The sequence below is a fragment of the Anabrus simplex genome, chromosome 13, assembly GCF_040414725.1.
Source record: "Anabrus simplex isolate iqAnaSimp1 chromosome 13, ASM4041472v1, whole genome shotgun sequence".
Taxonomy (NCBI): Eukaryota; Metazoa; Arthropoda; class Insecta; order Orthoptera; family Tettigoniidae; genus Anabrus; species Anabrus simplex.
The window spans coordinates 103,813,251-103,826,567 of NC_090277.1; the positions used below are offsets into that span (position 1 = coordinate 103,813,251).

The window sequence follows — 13,317 nt, forward strand, 5'->3', positions numbered from 1 at the left end:
ATCCCCACTATATTATAATAAATAATTACACTAAACGATTATTGTGGTAAAGTATTCATGGACCGCCTCTGTGGTGTACTGGTTAGCGTGAGCAGCTGCCACCCCTGAAAACCAGGGTTCGATTCCCGGCTCCGCCACGAAATTTGAAAAGGGGCACGAGGGCTGGAACGGGATTCTATCAGCCTGGGGAGGTCAACTGAGTAGAAGTGGGTTCGACTCCCACCTCAGCCATCCTCGAAGTGATTTTCCATGGTTTCCCACTTCTCATCCAGGCAAATGCCGGGATGGTACCTAACTTAAGGCCACGGCCGCTTCCTTCTCCCCCCCACAAGGCCCCTGTTCAGCATAGCAGGTGCAGCCCTCCCTCACAGTACTCATGAGGATGCAATAATTTTAAAAATATGAACAGAATGAGGTTGTAACCTATTGTAGGTCCCAATGATTTTAAGGCTTCCTGTCATAAATATTTATGTCCATCGTTTTTATTCTAATTTACGCTTAACCACAACAGCCAAGCAGGGTAACGCTCTTGTTCCGATTTCGAGGCCTATTCGTATGTCACTGTGCGATGATTTCGAACTACCCTACAATCAACTGATCGTGATGTTGGCCTCGTGCCGCAATATGATGAAGTGGCGGTATTCACTTTCATGCTTCAAGCTTTCGGCAACGGACTTTAATTCTCCCCCAGCGATTATAAAATGCGCATTTTCTACGCTTTTCGTCATTTAAAGGCCATGCCCCCTTACTTGTGTGACAACAGGAAACATGGCGGACGTTCGTTCTATTAGGTTCACCCAGGCAGCGCTTCCGCCCCTCTATGTTATTCTAGCTCGTTGGTGTGACATTTTAGAAGAAGTGTGATTGCAAGATTGGAAGTTTCCCGTATGAGAACAGTGTGCTCTAGCAAACTAGGGTTATTATGTGATATAGTGAAGCATAGTGTTTTGTGTTCTCTACTTGCAAAATCGAGCATAAATTATTGAACTGGAGTTTTCATTTATACTAGTGTTTTTACATGAGTGAGAGTATTGACTGGATGAAATGTCGTACACACAGCCCATAAGCATCGCAAGCAAGCAAGCAAGTACTATACTCTTTGACCTGTAGATCTCCTTTGCTTCTCCCAGATTGAAATACACGATGGCGGCTGTTGTGCGTATCCCGCAATCGTCCGTCCTTAGACGATTACTTTTTCTAAGTAACACCAAGCATATTCGATTAATATCTACTTCAAAGAAAAACAGTGAGACAGCTACCGTTGTCGAACCTTTAAAGGAAAAGGTGAAAACTGAGGCAGTTGCTGAAAAGAAGAATTGGGTTAGTTACGGTTTCGACTTCGAAAACCAAGAAAGTGATAGAAATGCTTTGCACTCGACGTTATTTTTCTCTGTAACGTGTTGTTTAGTGTTTGGTGGTTTTATTTTATCCTATCTGCCCGATTTTCAAAATCGAGATTGGGCTCAACGAGAAGCTTTTTTGGAGCTGAGAAGACGAGAGAGTGAAGGACTTCCTCTAATTGATCGAAACCTGCTGGACCCTGATAGTATCTCTCTACCTTCTGATGAAGAGTTGGGTGAAACTGAAGTTATTATATGAACCGTTTTAGCACTGCTTTTGTACACGAGGTGGTCGTTGAGTGAAGGCTTAGAATGAATATTGTATATAGATTCCAATAATAAATTACTTCTACAAAAAATTTCTTTTATGAAATTGAACGTAAACATTTAATTTAAAACAGTTTGCACATGTGTACGTTGTTACCTGTAGGTGAATAATTTGGTTGTGCCAAGAATTGATCTTTTGAGTGCCATTGCAAACATAGTCTCCCGGGTTTACAGATGGCTAAAATACACAGTTTATTTTTCGTAATGCCAGTTCTAGGAATAAAATAGATATGTGGATTACATAAACTTCGACATTTCTTTCATTGTTGCGTAGTTTCTTTTTGTGTAAGTGAAATTAATTCTGCACCATATGCTGTATTTGGTTAATTATGTGAGTTGGCATACATAGAGCTCTGATGAAACTGTGTCCTCATTGATTCAAATAATGGAATTGATGATTCCTTCTCTTAACATTTTTAACCCTACAGTACTTAGTGTTCTCAACATGAAGTTGAATTTTATTTCTGTAGAATCTGAGGCAAATGGGATGTCAACAGTTACTCTTATGGAGTGAAGTATTAATATTGATTCAATAAAGGGACATTTTGTTTTCACACATTGCAGAATGCTTAGTGTTCACTTCTGGCTATAGGAATTAATGGCATTCTGTGAGCTAGCATCTAGGTCACATTTGATTTTATAATAATTTAAAAAATCCTCATTTAGTAACTTACGTTAATGGTAGAACTTCAGAATACGCTTGCCAGCCATGACAGTTGCTGGTTCCTGCTGCTCAGTTTTTATTTTATTTTTATACATAAATATCTTATGGGTGGGGTCATCCGAAAATTTATGTAACAATAACACGACAATATGTGACGTAGGGTATGGATGGATGGTCAGACAATGTTACCTAGGAACCGTGCAGGCTATATCTTATGGCTGGTTGCCATCTGGAATTAGCAGCCGTTGATGGATGGCCATGACTGGGAGACATATTTATGATCATTTGATTTTCACAGAAGAACAAGTTCATACCAAATGAGGGAGGTGCAGCACTTTGAGTTCATAAAGGGTTAGACTTTGCTTGTGTGTAAATTTATAACCATTGGCTTGTTACTGAATAGAGTTTTTAACATTTATTTAGTGTATGACTTTTAGTTCTGTATATCCAAGGACATGTTTGGCTCGGCTGGTGCAAGTTTATTTGATGCCCATGGGCAACGGCTCGTCTAGATGTAAGATATTGATAATAAGGTAGGGAGAGGTTGAAACCCGCTGTGTGCACATACCCTGCTTCTGTCGAGTAATACCACGGGGACTGCTCAAGGTTTAACATCTCCATCCTACTAACAAATCACCATCAACAGCATCATAAGCCCTCTCTCCATATGAAAGCCTGCCTGGTGGCCATGATTGTTAAGGAATCAGTTGGTTTGAAAGCATGGTTAGCTGGTTTGAGTCCCATCGGTGGAATGAGGGCAAGTGACTTTATTAATGGTGACTCATCTGTGGGATGGGGTCGTTAAGCCTTGAGCAGAAAAGGTAGATCTTCATTGGGGTAATCACATAAATGGGATTGTAAATAAAGGGTACAGATCTAGCACATGGTTATGAGGGTATTTAAGGGTTGTAGTAAGGATGTAGAGAAGAGGGCATGTAAGTCTCTGGTAAGACTCGAACTAGAATATGGTTGCAGTATATGGGACCCTCACCACGATTACTTGATTCAAGAACTGGAAAAAAATCCAAAGAAAAGCAGCCTGATTTGTTCTGAGTGATTTCCCAACAAAAGAGTAGCGCTAGAAAAATGTTGCAAAGTTTGGTTTGGGAAGAATTGGGAGAAAGGAGATGAGCTGCTCGACTAAGTGATATGTATCGTTATTTATGAGTTTTATGTCCATATTGACTGATTACACGTATATGGAGAAGAAAGAAATTCCACCTGTCAGTAGTGTTTATTGTAAATGTAGACTTACATCAGTACCGGTTTCGACTATTTGGTCATCAGCTGAAAAATCATAATATTACATCTATGGCATTGGTTTGTGTTACTTATCTATAAAGATGTCGTCATCCCTTAGCACATCCGGATGTCCAATGGGGATATGAGTTGGATATTGTCATTTCGTTCGTGATTCCATGAGATTAAAATATGGTAATAAAAAACTTAATCTAAGCTTAAAACTAATTGTACATGTACATTAAACACATTGGAAACATGTATATAAAACACTTGGTGAATTCAAAAGTTCATGTCTTGGGTATTCCTTCTTCGGACTTCTCATTAGGGTCTTGTGCGCCTATGTTTATGTTGGTTGATTTTGAGTTCGTAACAGTGGTGTGGGTTCTTGAGAATGTTCTATTTGACTAAAAGATGTCTTCATGTATGCTTGAAATAAAAACCCAAGTCATTAAATGGTCCAATATTGTGGATAGAGACAATATGTGACTCTGCTGTAAACTTGTTTTCAAAAGTTAGAAGCAGATGTTGAAGTCTAGGTTTTTTTGGATATGGTTGAATATACATTTTAGGTGGTAATTGGTGCTGTAGTTATTGCTGTTCGGTACACAAATATAGACAAGGAAGAAGTTACCACCTGTATCTTAATTAAGGCCACGGCCGCTTCCTTCCCATTCCTAGACCTTTCCTGTTTCATCGTCGCCATAAGACCTATCTGTGTCGTTGCGACGTAAAGCAAATAGGAAAAAAAAAAAAAAAAAAAAAATTAAGGTACAGTCCCAGCATTTGCCTGGTGTAAAACTGGGAAACCACGGAAAAGCATCTTCAGGACTGCCAACAGTGGGATTCAAACCCACTATCTCCCGGATGCAAGCTCACAGCTACGCGCCCCTAACCGCACGGCCAACTCGCCCGGTCGATGATGTTTGTTAGTTCATATATTAATTATTGTTTAAAATAAATATTGGGTGATGAATCTACTCGGTAATAAAATATTGTTACATCTGATACTGTGATAGGGCTTTTCGAGTCCCATTCGTGGAGAAAATGTTCATGATCTGAATCCATTATTTGTTTCAGTATCCTTCCCTCCTCCATTCTCTTTGCATATTCAAATATTCTATTCTTCCCAATTTGTCATTAAACTTTTCTACTCCAATTTCTTTCCTGTCACACTTCCTAGGAATTTCATTCCACTCGTCTAAATACTTGCATAGACAGATGAAATAGTACCAGGTGATCCACACATTATAATTTTTTATTTTTGGAATTTTGCTTTACGTCGCACCAACACAGATGGGTCTTATGACGATGATAGGAACGGGCTAGGAGTGGGAAGGAAGTGGCTGTGGCCCTAGCATTTGCCTGGTGTGAGAATAGGAAACCACGCGGAATACCATCTTCAGGGCTGCCGACATTGGGGTTCGAACCGACTATCTCCCCGATGCAGGCTCACAGGTGCACACCCCTAACCGCACGGCCAACTCGCCCGGTGACATAATTAGATAGCAAAATAATAACTTTTGCACATCAAATATGATGGCCTTCAGTATGGTGTCCTGGATTTCCAGTGTAAGTATCATGAAGGTGGCAGATGAACTGGTCTGGATTTTTATTCAGGCCAAGAATGAGGTACAGAGATATGGTGAGAGAAAAGATGCAGCATGGAGAACAAGACTGGACCAGAACTCCAGAAGAAGAGAACTACAACAATAGCTGAATTCCAGCAGATCGAATAGATAAACTGATACAGGATATTTATTAATGATGTCAGATTTATCATGGGAAACCCTGTAAGTTCCTAGATGTTAATATAAGGATAGATCTTCATTGGGGTAATCACATAAATGGAATTGTAAATAAAGGGTACAGATATCTGGATATAGTTACGAGAGTAATTAGGAATTGTAGTAAGGATGCAAAGGAGAGGGCATACAAGTCTCTGTTAAGACCCTAACTAGAGTATCGTTCCAGTGTATGAGACCCTCACGAGGATTATTTGATTTGCAAATTAGAAAACATCCAAAGAAAAGCAGCTCGATTTGTTCTAGGTGATTTCCAAAAAAAGAGTAGCGTTTAGGAAAATGTTTTGTAAACTTTGGTCTGGGAGGATTTGGAAGGAAGGAGGTGAGATGCCCAACTAAGCAGTATGTTCCGAGCTGTCAGTAGAGAGGTGGTGTGGAATGAAATAAGTTGATGAATATGTTTGGTGGTTTTAAAAGTAGAAAAGATTGAATATGAATTCCCCCTGCCCCTGTGGGAGGGGGAGGTAGAATAACACCCATCGTATCCCCTGCCTGTCGTAAGAGGCAACTAAAAGGGGCCCCATGGGCTCTTAATTTGAGAGTGTGGGTTGACAGTCGTGGGGCACTTGGCTGTGCCCTGGCATTGCTTCCACTTGTACCAGGCTCCTCGTTTTCATCTATCCTAGCCGATCTCCCTTGGTCAACTCCTGTTCTTTTCCGACCCTTATGGTACTAGGTATCGAGGCCTAGGAAGTTTTTCATACCGAGCGAGTTGGCCCTGTGGTTAGGGGCACGCAGCTGTAAGCCTGCATTTGGGATATAGCAGGTTTGAGCGCCACTGCTGGCAGTCCTAAAGATGGTTCTCCGTGGTTTCACATTTTCACACCGGGCAAATACCGGGGCTGTACCTTAACTCAGGCCATGGTCGCTTCCTTTCCACGCCTAGCCCTTTCATATTCCACTGTCACCATAAGACCTACCTGTGTCAGTGTGATGTAAATTAAATAGTAAAAAAATTTTTTAAAAATTGTTTCGTTTTCACACCCTTTGTGGCCCTTGTCTTTCTTTGGCTGATACCTTCATTTTTGATCCCTTGGATCCCTTTCATTTTTTTCTCTCTGATTTGTGTTATGTAGAGGCTGATTGCAAAGTTGTACTTCCTTTTAAAACAATAATCACCACCTCACAATATGAAGTTGGAATTAAAGAGGGCAGATTGGGGCAAACATTTGTTTATAAGCAGAGGAGTTAGGGATTGGAATAATTTACTAAGGGAGATGTTTAATAAATTTCCAATTTCTTTGAAATATATAAGAAAAGATTAGGCAAACAACTGATAGGGAATCTGCCGTCTGAGTGACTGCCCTAAATGCAGATCAGTGGTGATTAATTGATTTTTTTTTACAATTTCTTGTACGTCGCACCGACACAGGTAGGTCTTATGGCGACGATGGGATAGGAAAGGGCTAGGAGCGGGAAGGAAGCGACCACTAAGGTACACAAATATAGACAAGGAAGAAGTTACTATCTGTATCTTAATTAAGGCCACGGCCGCTTCCTTCCCATTCCTAGACCTTTCCTGTTTCATCGTCGCCATAAGACCTATCTGTGTTGGTGCGACATAAAGCAAATAGGAAAAAAAATTAAGGTACAGTCCCAGCATTTGCCTGGTGTAAAACTGGGAAACCACGGAAAAGCATCTTCAGGACTGCCAACAGTGGGATTCAAACCCACTATCTCCCGGATGCAAGCTCACAGCTGGTGTGAAAGTGGGAAACCATGGAAAACCATCTTCAGGGCTGCCAACCAGTAGTGCTCGAACCCACTATCTCCCAGATGCAAGCTCACAGCTGCGCGCCCCTAATTACACGGCCAACTCGCCCAGTCTTCCCTTTTCCTGTACTTGTCAAGTTTTCTTCCTATCCCACATGAAGATTGAAGTTCCATCAAGATGGCCCCTTGGTGAGTTATGAATGCCTGCCCTCCTGATGAAACTGGGAAACAGAAACAAGGTTGTTGGGGGCTGAGAAGAGATGGATTCTAGAAGAACTTAATATTTAATTTTCACGACCACATTGTACTCGTAATAAACACATTCCACGTATTCGGTCATGTTCAACTCAGAGGTTGTGGGTTCGGATCCTAATGGTGTCCAAATTATTTTTCGATACATATTGAAGAGGTTTTAAGTACAGAACACGACCTAATACGTTGAATGTTTATTTTGAGACAAAAAGAATTGTAATAAACCTTGTCTTGTGAAATGAAGGTGATGGGAGGTGAGGAAATGGAAAATAGGAACCTTGCCACCAGTGAAACATGGACGATAACTAGCTCAGAAAGTAAGAGAATAGGTCTTTGAAATGTGGTGTTGCAGAAGAATGCTAAAGGTGAGATGGATTTCGAATCACAAATAAAGAGATACTGAGTCGAATTGGTGAGAGGAGATTGCTTTGGCTAAATTTGACGAGAAGAGGAGATAAGCTAGGACACATCTTAAGACACCCAGGACTTGTTCAGTTGGTTTTTGAGGGAAGAGTGGCAGGGATAGACCAAGGTATGAATATGACAAGCAGATGTAGGATGCAGCAGTTTCATAGGAATGAATAGGTTAGCACAGGACAGATTGGCATGGAGAGCTGCATGAAACCAGTTTGTCGACTGATGACTCAAACACCACCACCATCAAGGGTAAATGAATTTATTCAAAGAGTAAGCCTTCTTTGATGGCAACCTGGGGGATTACCTCACCCAACTGGTTGTGATTACCCGATTTGATAAGCTATGAACTCTGTCCCCAAACAAACCAAGTATGCTTATTTTAACCACGTCATCCTGGTCTTCACAAAATTGCATTTTATAAAACACAAGCATTCAATCTCCTCTCATCATTACAACACATCCCCTGAGGATGGCAGCAGCAGAACACATCCAAGACATCCCCTGCCTATCGTTTGGTGGTCGTGGGACCTTTCAGCCGAGTGTCGCATTGCTTCCACTTACTTGTTCCAGGCTCCACACACTGATATTTTATATCCCTCTTCATTGGTCAAGTCTCGTTATGATGATGCTTGTTGTTTAAAGGGGCCTAACATCTAGGTCATTGGCCCCTAATGGTACGGAATGATACGAAATGTTATGACAGTTTAAAAATCCATAATCCTCCACTGACCAGAATTCGAAAACGTGGGGACGAAGAATGAATGGATGGATATGAAGTTAAAACAATCAGTGGATCCGACCCGCAATGCCCCACACTCCCAGAAAGTAGCGTTAAACAATAGTATTACTAACCAAGGGACTGTTTCTAAAGCACAGTACTGAACTGATGATGCTTGTAGTCGAAACCGGTTCAAAATCCAGGTCATCGGCCCCTCATAATGGTACTTATTGCCAGGAAAATAGAACCATGCCATTTGTCATGTTGCAGTACTAACCAAAAGTAGCGTAGACTTGTGGTATTCCACACATTATGGTACTACCCACAGGTAATGAAATTCGCGCATGTAACACAGACCTATGGTGTTTCTCACACTGCGACATTATTTACAGGCAACGCAAACCTATGGTGTTCCTCACATAAGTGGACTAACCACAGGGACCCGCACTATCCCGTGGTGTTCCTCACATAGTGGGTACTAAGCATAGGCAAGCGAGAATCATGGTGTTGCTCCTGAAGTGGTACTAATCTCAGGTACTGTAAAATGCATCCTGAGCCACACACTGTCTCTACTAATCACAAACCTATTTTGTACCTAACATAGTGGTACTACGCGCAAATAAAAGTGACCCATGGTGTTCCCTGCGTGATGGTACTAATTACAAGTAGTCTCATGGTTCTGATTTGATCATCCCTTGATCGCCCCTTACGACAAGCAGGGGATACCGTGGATGTATTCTTCGTCTGCGTCCCCTGTCCACAGGGGGTTGTGTGTTTGGTCTGCGAGAGGTATTTTATTTCCCTCAAGTCCGCCGGTTAGGACCCCCACCCTATCCCTATCGTGGCAAAGAGCATCTAACAAAGTTGTGACGTGTCTCCAAGCTGACGCTACTGTTGCACAGTAAATTCTTCATTTTCAGAAAGCTAACATGAGCCATTTCTATTTGTATTTGAATAAACATAAGTTTATTTCTAGAGGTAGGTTGATAGGTCCCTAGCTGTGACATTACACACATCACTCTCCCACAAGTAATACTATGCAAGATCTACTTTTGAAATACTGTAATTTTTGCTCCAGGGTGGAGAAACAAGTTTTACCAAACTCAGCTGTCGCCCAACAGTGTTCTTCGTTCTCTGCCGTCTGGTAGAATAAAACAAAACTTCAAAATCAACATACAGACGGCCTAAATGGTGTCAGATGAAAAAGTCTGCAAAACGATTGCTGAGGTCATACGATTATTATTAATAGCAGTCCAAATTCAGAAAGAGAAAGTATACACAACAGCCTGTGAATTACTTTTGAAACAACTAACTATGAACTTCTGAATAACTTCCAGTTTATTGTAGTCAACTGAAGTAAATAATAATCGTATTGCCTCAGCTACCATGTGCAGACATTTCAATTTGACGCCACCTGGCTGTCAGCTCATCAATTTTGACGTTACGTTTTACTCTAGGCCTACTGGACGGCAGACCAAGTAAACCAAAGGTCTCTTGGACATCTATAGCTGAGATTTAATTAATTTTATCGGGTGAACACCAAATGTGTCACCAGAGATCTTTTACACGCTGAGATTGTACGATGTGGAGTGTCGAATGGACTTTTCTCCGCCCTTCAAAAAACCGAGTACCTCTGCCGGGTTTTGAACCCGCTATCTTGGGATCTCGAGGCCAACACTCTACCCCTGATCCACAGATGCAGCTAGTCAACTCAAGTGTATACATCAGTGTAAAGTCTTCCTAAAGGCAGGTCTCCACTGATTAACATTTAACAACATCATGTTAAATGTTAAAACTGTTAACTGGTGACACCATCAAAATGTTAAATACGGTTTCATTTTACATTGTGTCCACACTTATGAATATGTTAAACTTGACTTCGCCGGGCTAAGTGGCTCAGACGGTCGAGGCGCTGGCTTTCTGACCCCAACTTGGCAGATTCGATCCTGGCTCAATCTGGTGGTATTTGAAGGTGCTCATATACGTCAGCCTTGTGCCGGTAGATTTACCGGCATGTTAAAGAACTCCTGCGGGACAAAATTCCGGCACCTCAGCACTCCGAAAACCATAATAGTAGTTAATGGGACATAAAGCAAATAACATTATTATTAAACTTGACGTCCTTTGTTTATATACTGGTAGTTCATCATATCAGTTTGTGGTAATACATTCAGGTGGTGTCTTGTATTTTCAAACAAGGGCAATGGACTCCAATAAACTGGATTTGGCCTTTTGTTATTGCCACTGTTGCTTCTTACAAGATCTTGAGGAGGAAGGAAAGGAGAATGTGGGTACAACAATATCTCAATAAAAGGCACAATGTGGATGACATTCTGAATGAGCTAAAAAGCAGAAGCCAGGTTTGGATTTAAAAACTCTGAGAATGTCTGAGCATGATTTTAATGTAGTTTTGGAAGAAATACTTCCTACTATAAGAAAGGAGGGCACCCAGTTACGAGCAGCTATTCCACTTCACCTGCGTCCTGGGATAACTCTGCATTTCCGCATAGTATAAACTTCGTCCACTCCCATCCCCGACTACTGACTTTTCTGAAGTTTTTGCAATTCTCGACTGTACTGGAAGTGGAGCGAGGCCAGTTTTTCCAATGCACTCGCAGGAGCAATTATAGATAATTTTGAGTTCCAGGAAACTGTCGGCTTTCCTCGCTTTATCTCGGTATTCCTTCGATGAGACATCCCACAAAGAAGGCCTTTCTATTATATCATTATTTAAGTCGAGAGTGATCTTCTTGTTCCACTCTGTTTCAGACTATAAATTTTAGTATAGTGCAGAGAGAATGACATACATACGCGAACTGTATTTGTAGCTTCTAACTATAATCCTACATTTTTTCACGAGAAGCACGTCGTTTAACTTATCTGTTAGCATGGAAACAGCACAGAAGTTGCCGAAGCTGTGCCGACGTCTCACGAACAACGAATTGACTTGACAAGTTCTCCACTTGGAGCAGAAAACATGTTAAAAGTGTTAACCTGAACATTCCGAGTTAACATGCAAAGTCAATTGGAAGACGCAATGACAACATACATGTCAATTCTAACATGTTGGTGTTAAATGTTAATCAGTGGATACGGATATGGAATTCTTATTATTCTTTCTGGGGTCGGCATTTTGTATGGATTTAGTCCAATTTTACTGCCACATGCCGTACCCAACGCCTTCCATAGGAACAGCGATGTATTCACTATTGCGTGTTTCTATGGGGGTTTGTCGTGTTATGCGTTGTATGTCAATGAAGATATGGATCAAGCAGAACACAAACATCCAGCCCCCATCATAATTGTCATCGTTTTCACACGGCAGTTCTCCTGTCTTCTGCCATCCTTGTAAGTTCCTCCTACTTTGATGTCATCTATCATCTTGTACCTTCTCCTTCCGGAAACTAATCCATCTAGTGAACAAACATTCCCGTCTCAATAAGTACCACATCCAGATCTTTATCCTTTCTCTTATAACTTGCAAAGTTTTCTTCTCATCAATCCTTTCCAATGCTTTTTTTCATTTCTCACTTTTTCCATCCAGTTTATTTTCTCCAATCTCCTCCACATCCACAGCTCAAATGCTTCTAGACCTTTTTTTTTTTTTCCATCTTCACTTCTTACTGTACACTTCTCTGCTCCATATACTCCAAACAAGCACTTATCAAGTATGTTTCTCAAACCTTTATCCAATTTGTCACATAATAATCTCCTCTTCCGTCGCTATAACAATAGGAGTTTTCACATCCTGATGTAAAGTCTTTATTGTAGTTACACGATATTTGAAATTTTTACTTGCCCTATCTCGATATTTGCTGGTTTTCTTTCCTCACTGATCACCATACTCTTTGTTTTTAATGTACTGATTCTCGTCCCATACTCCTCGCAAGCTTCATTCATGTCTTTTAGCATTTCATTTTAAGTTCTTTCATGCAGCCCCCAAGCCAAGAAAATTAACTAGACAAAGATAAAATCCCCAATACGGCCAGGAATCAAACCCAAAGCCCTCTGAACTGAACTGAAGGCCAGTAAACTGATCATTGAGCCAAGGGCCTAGACTTAAATTTCTTCAGTTCATCCCAAACTTTTTTTTTTTTCTTTGGCCAGGAGTTTCAGGCCAGATACGCTTACTGATGCCACAAGATTTTTCAAGACAGAAATCTCAACCTGGGATTTAAACACCTCAGCCTTCTGGATGGAAGGTCTTATGGCAACGATGGACAGGAAAAGCCTAGGAATGGGAAGAAAGCAGCCATGGCATTAATTAAGGTACAGCCCCAGCATTTGTCTGGTGTGAAAATGGGGAACCACAGAAAACCATCTTCAGGGCTGCCGACAGTGAGGTTCGAACCCACTATCTCCTGGATGCAAGCTCGCAGCTGCGCGCTCCTAACCGCACGGCCAACTCGCCCGGTGATTACCGTTTTAAGAGGAAGTGCAATTGGGCAACCATCCTCTATTAACATTAACATTAATCCAAAAAGAATACCCATGGCACAGCCCCAAAGGGCCGTAGCCTACCAAGCGACCGCTGCTCCGCCCAAAGGCCTGCAAATTACGAAATGTCGTGTGGGGACAACGCTCTCGAGATCTCTCAAAATTTCTCACGAGAAACAGTGCCTGCGCTAGTGTCGAGAAATCTCGAGACCCCATCTCAGACTGCCCATCACTAGGCGACAGTATTACACCTGAAAAAGATTGAAAAGAGTCCGACACTCTGAAAAATGAAGGTATCGGCCATAGAAAGACAAAGGCCACAAAGGGCGTGAAAATGAAAGACTCCCTAGGGTAATTTTTAAAATATCTGAAGCCATTTCTTTTCTTTTTCTTTTTTTGCTAGTG

At 41.4% G+C, this 13,317-nt stretch overlaps 1 protein-coding gene across 1 annotated transcript; it reads left to right on the forward strand.

The window, feature by feature from the left end:
• The first annotated feature begins 1,115 nt into the window (after nucleotides 1–1,115).
• On the forward strand, nucleotides 1,116–2,221 carry NP15.6 (NADH dehydrogenase [ubiquinone] 1 beta subcomplex subunit NP15.6). The gene has a single exon (XM_067157430.2). The coding sequence runs from the start codon at nucleotides 1,144–1,146 to the stop codon at nucleotides 1,597–1,599; it is 456 nt and encodes a 151-aa protein (XP_067013531.1). The 5' UTR covers nucleotides 1,116–1,143; the 3' UTR covers nucleotides 1,600–2,221.
• Nucleotides 2,222–13,317: the final 11,096 nt, after the last annotated feature.

Bases quoted from the DNA above. Each gene is read 5' to 3' on its own strand.
- NP15.6 (XM_067157430.2), top strand. From the start codon at position 1,144: ATGGCGGCTGTTGTGCGTATCCCGCAATCGTCCGTCCTTAGACGATTA.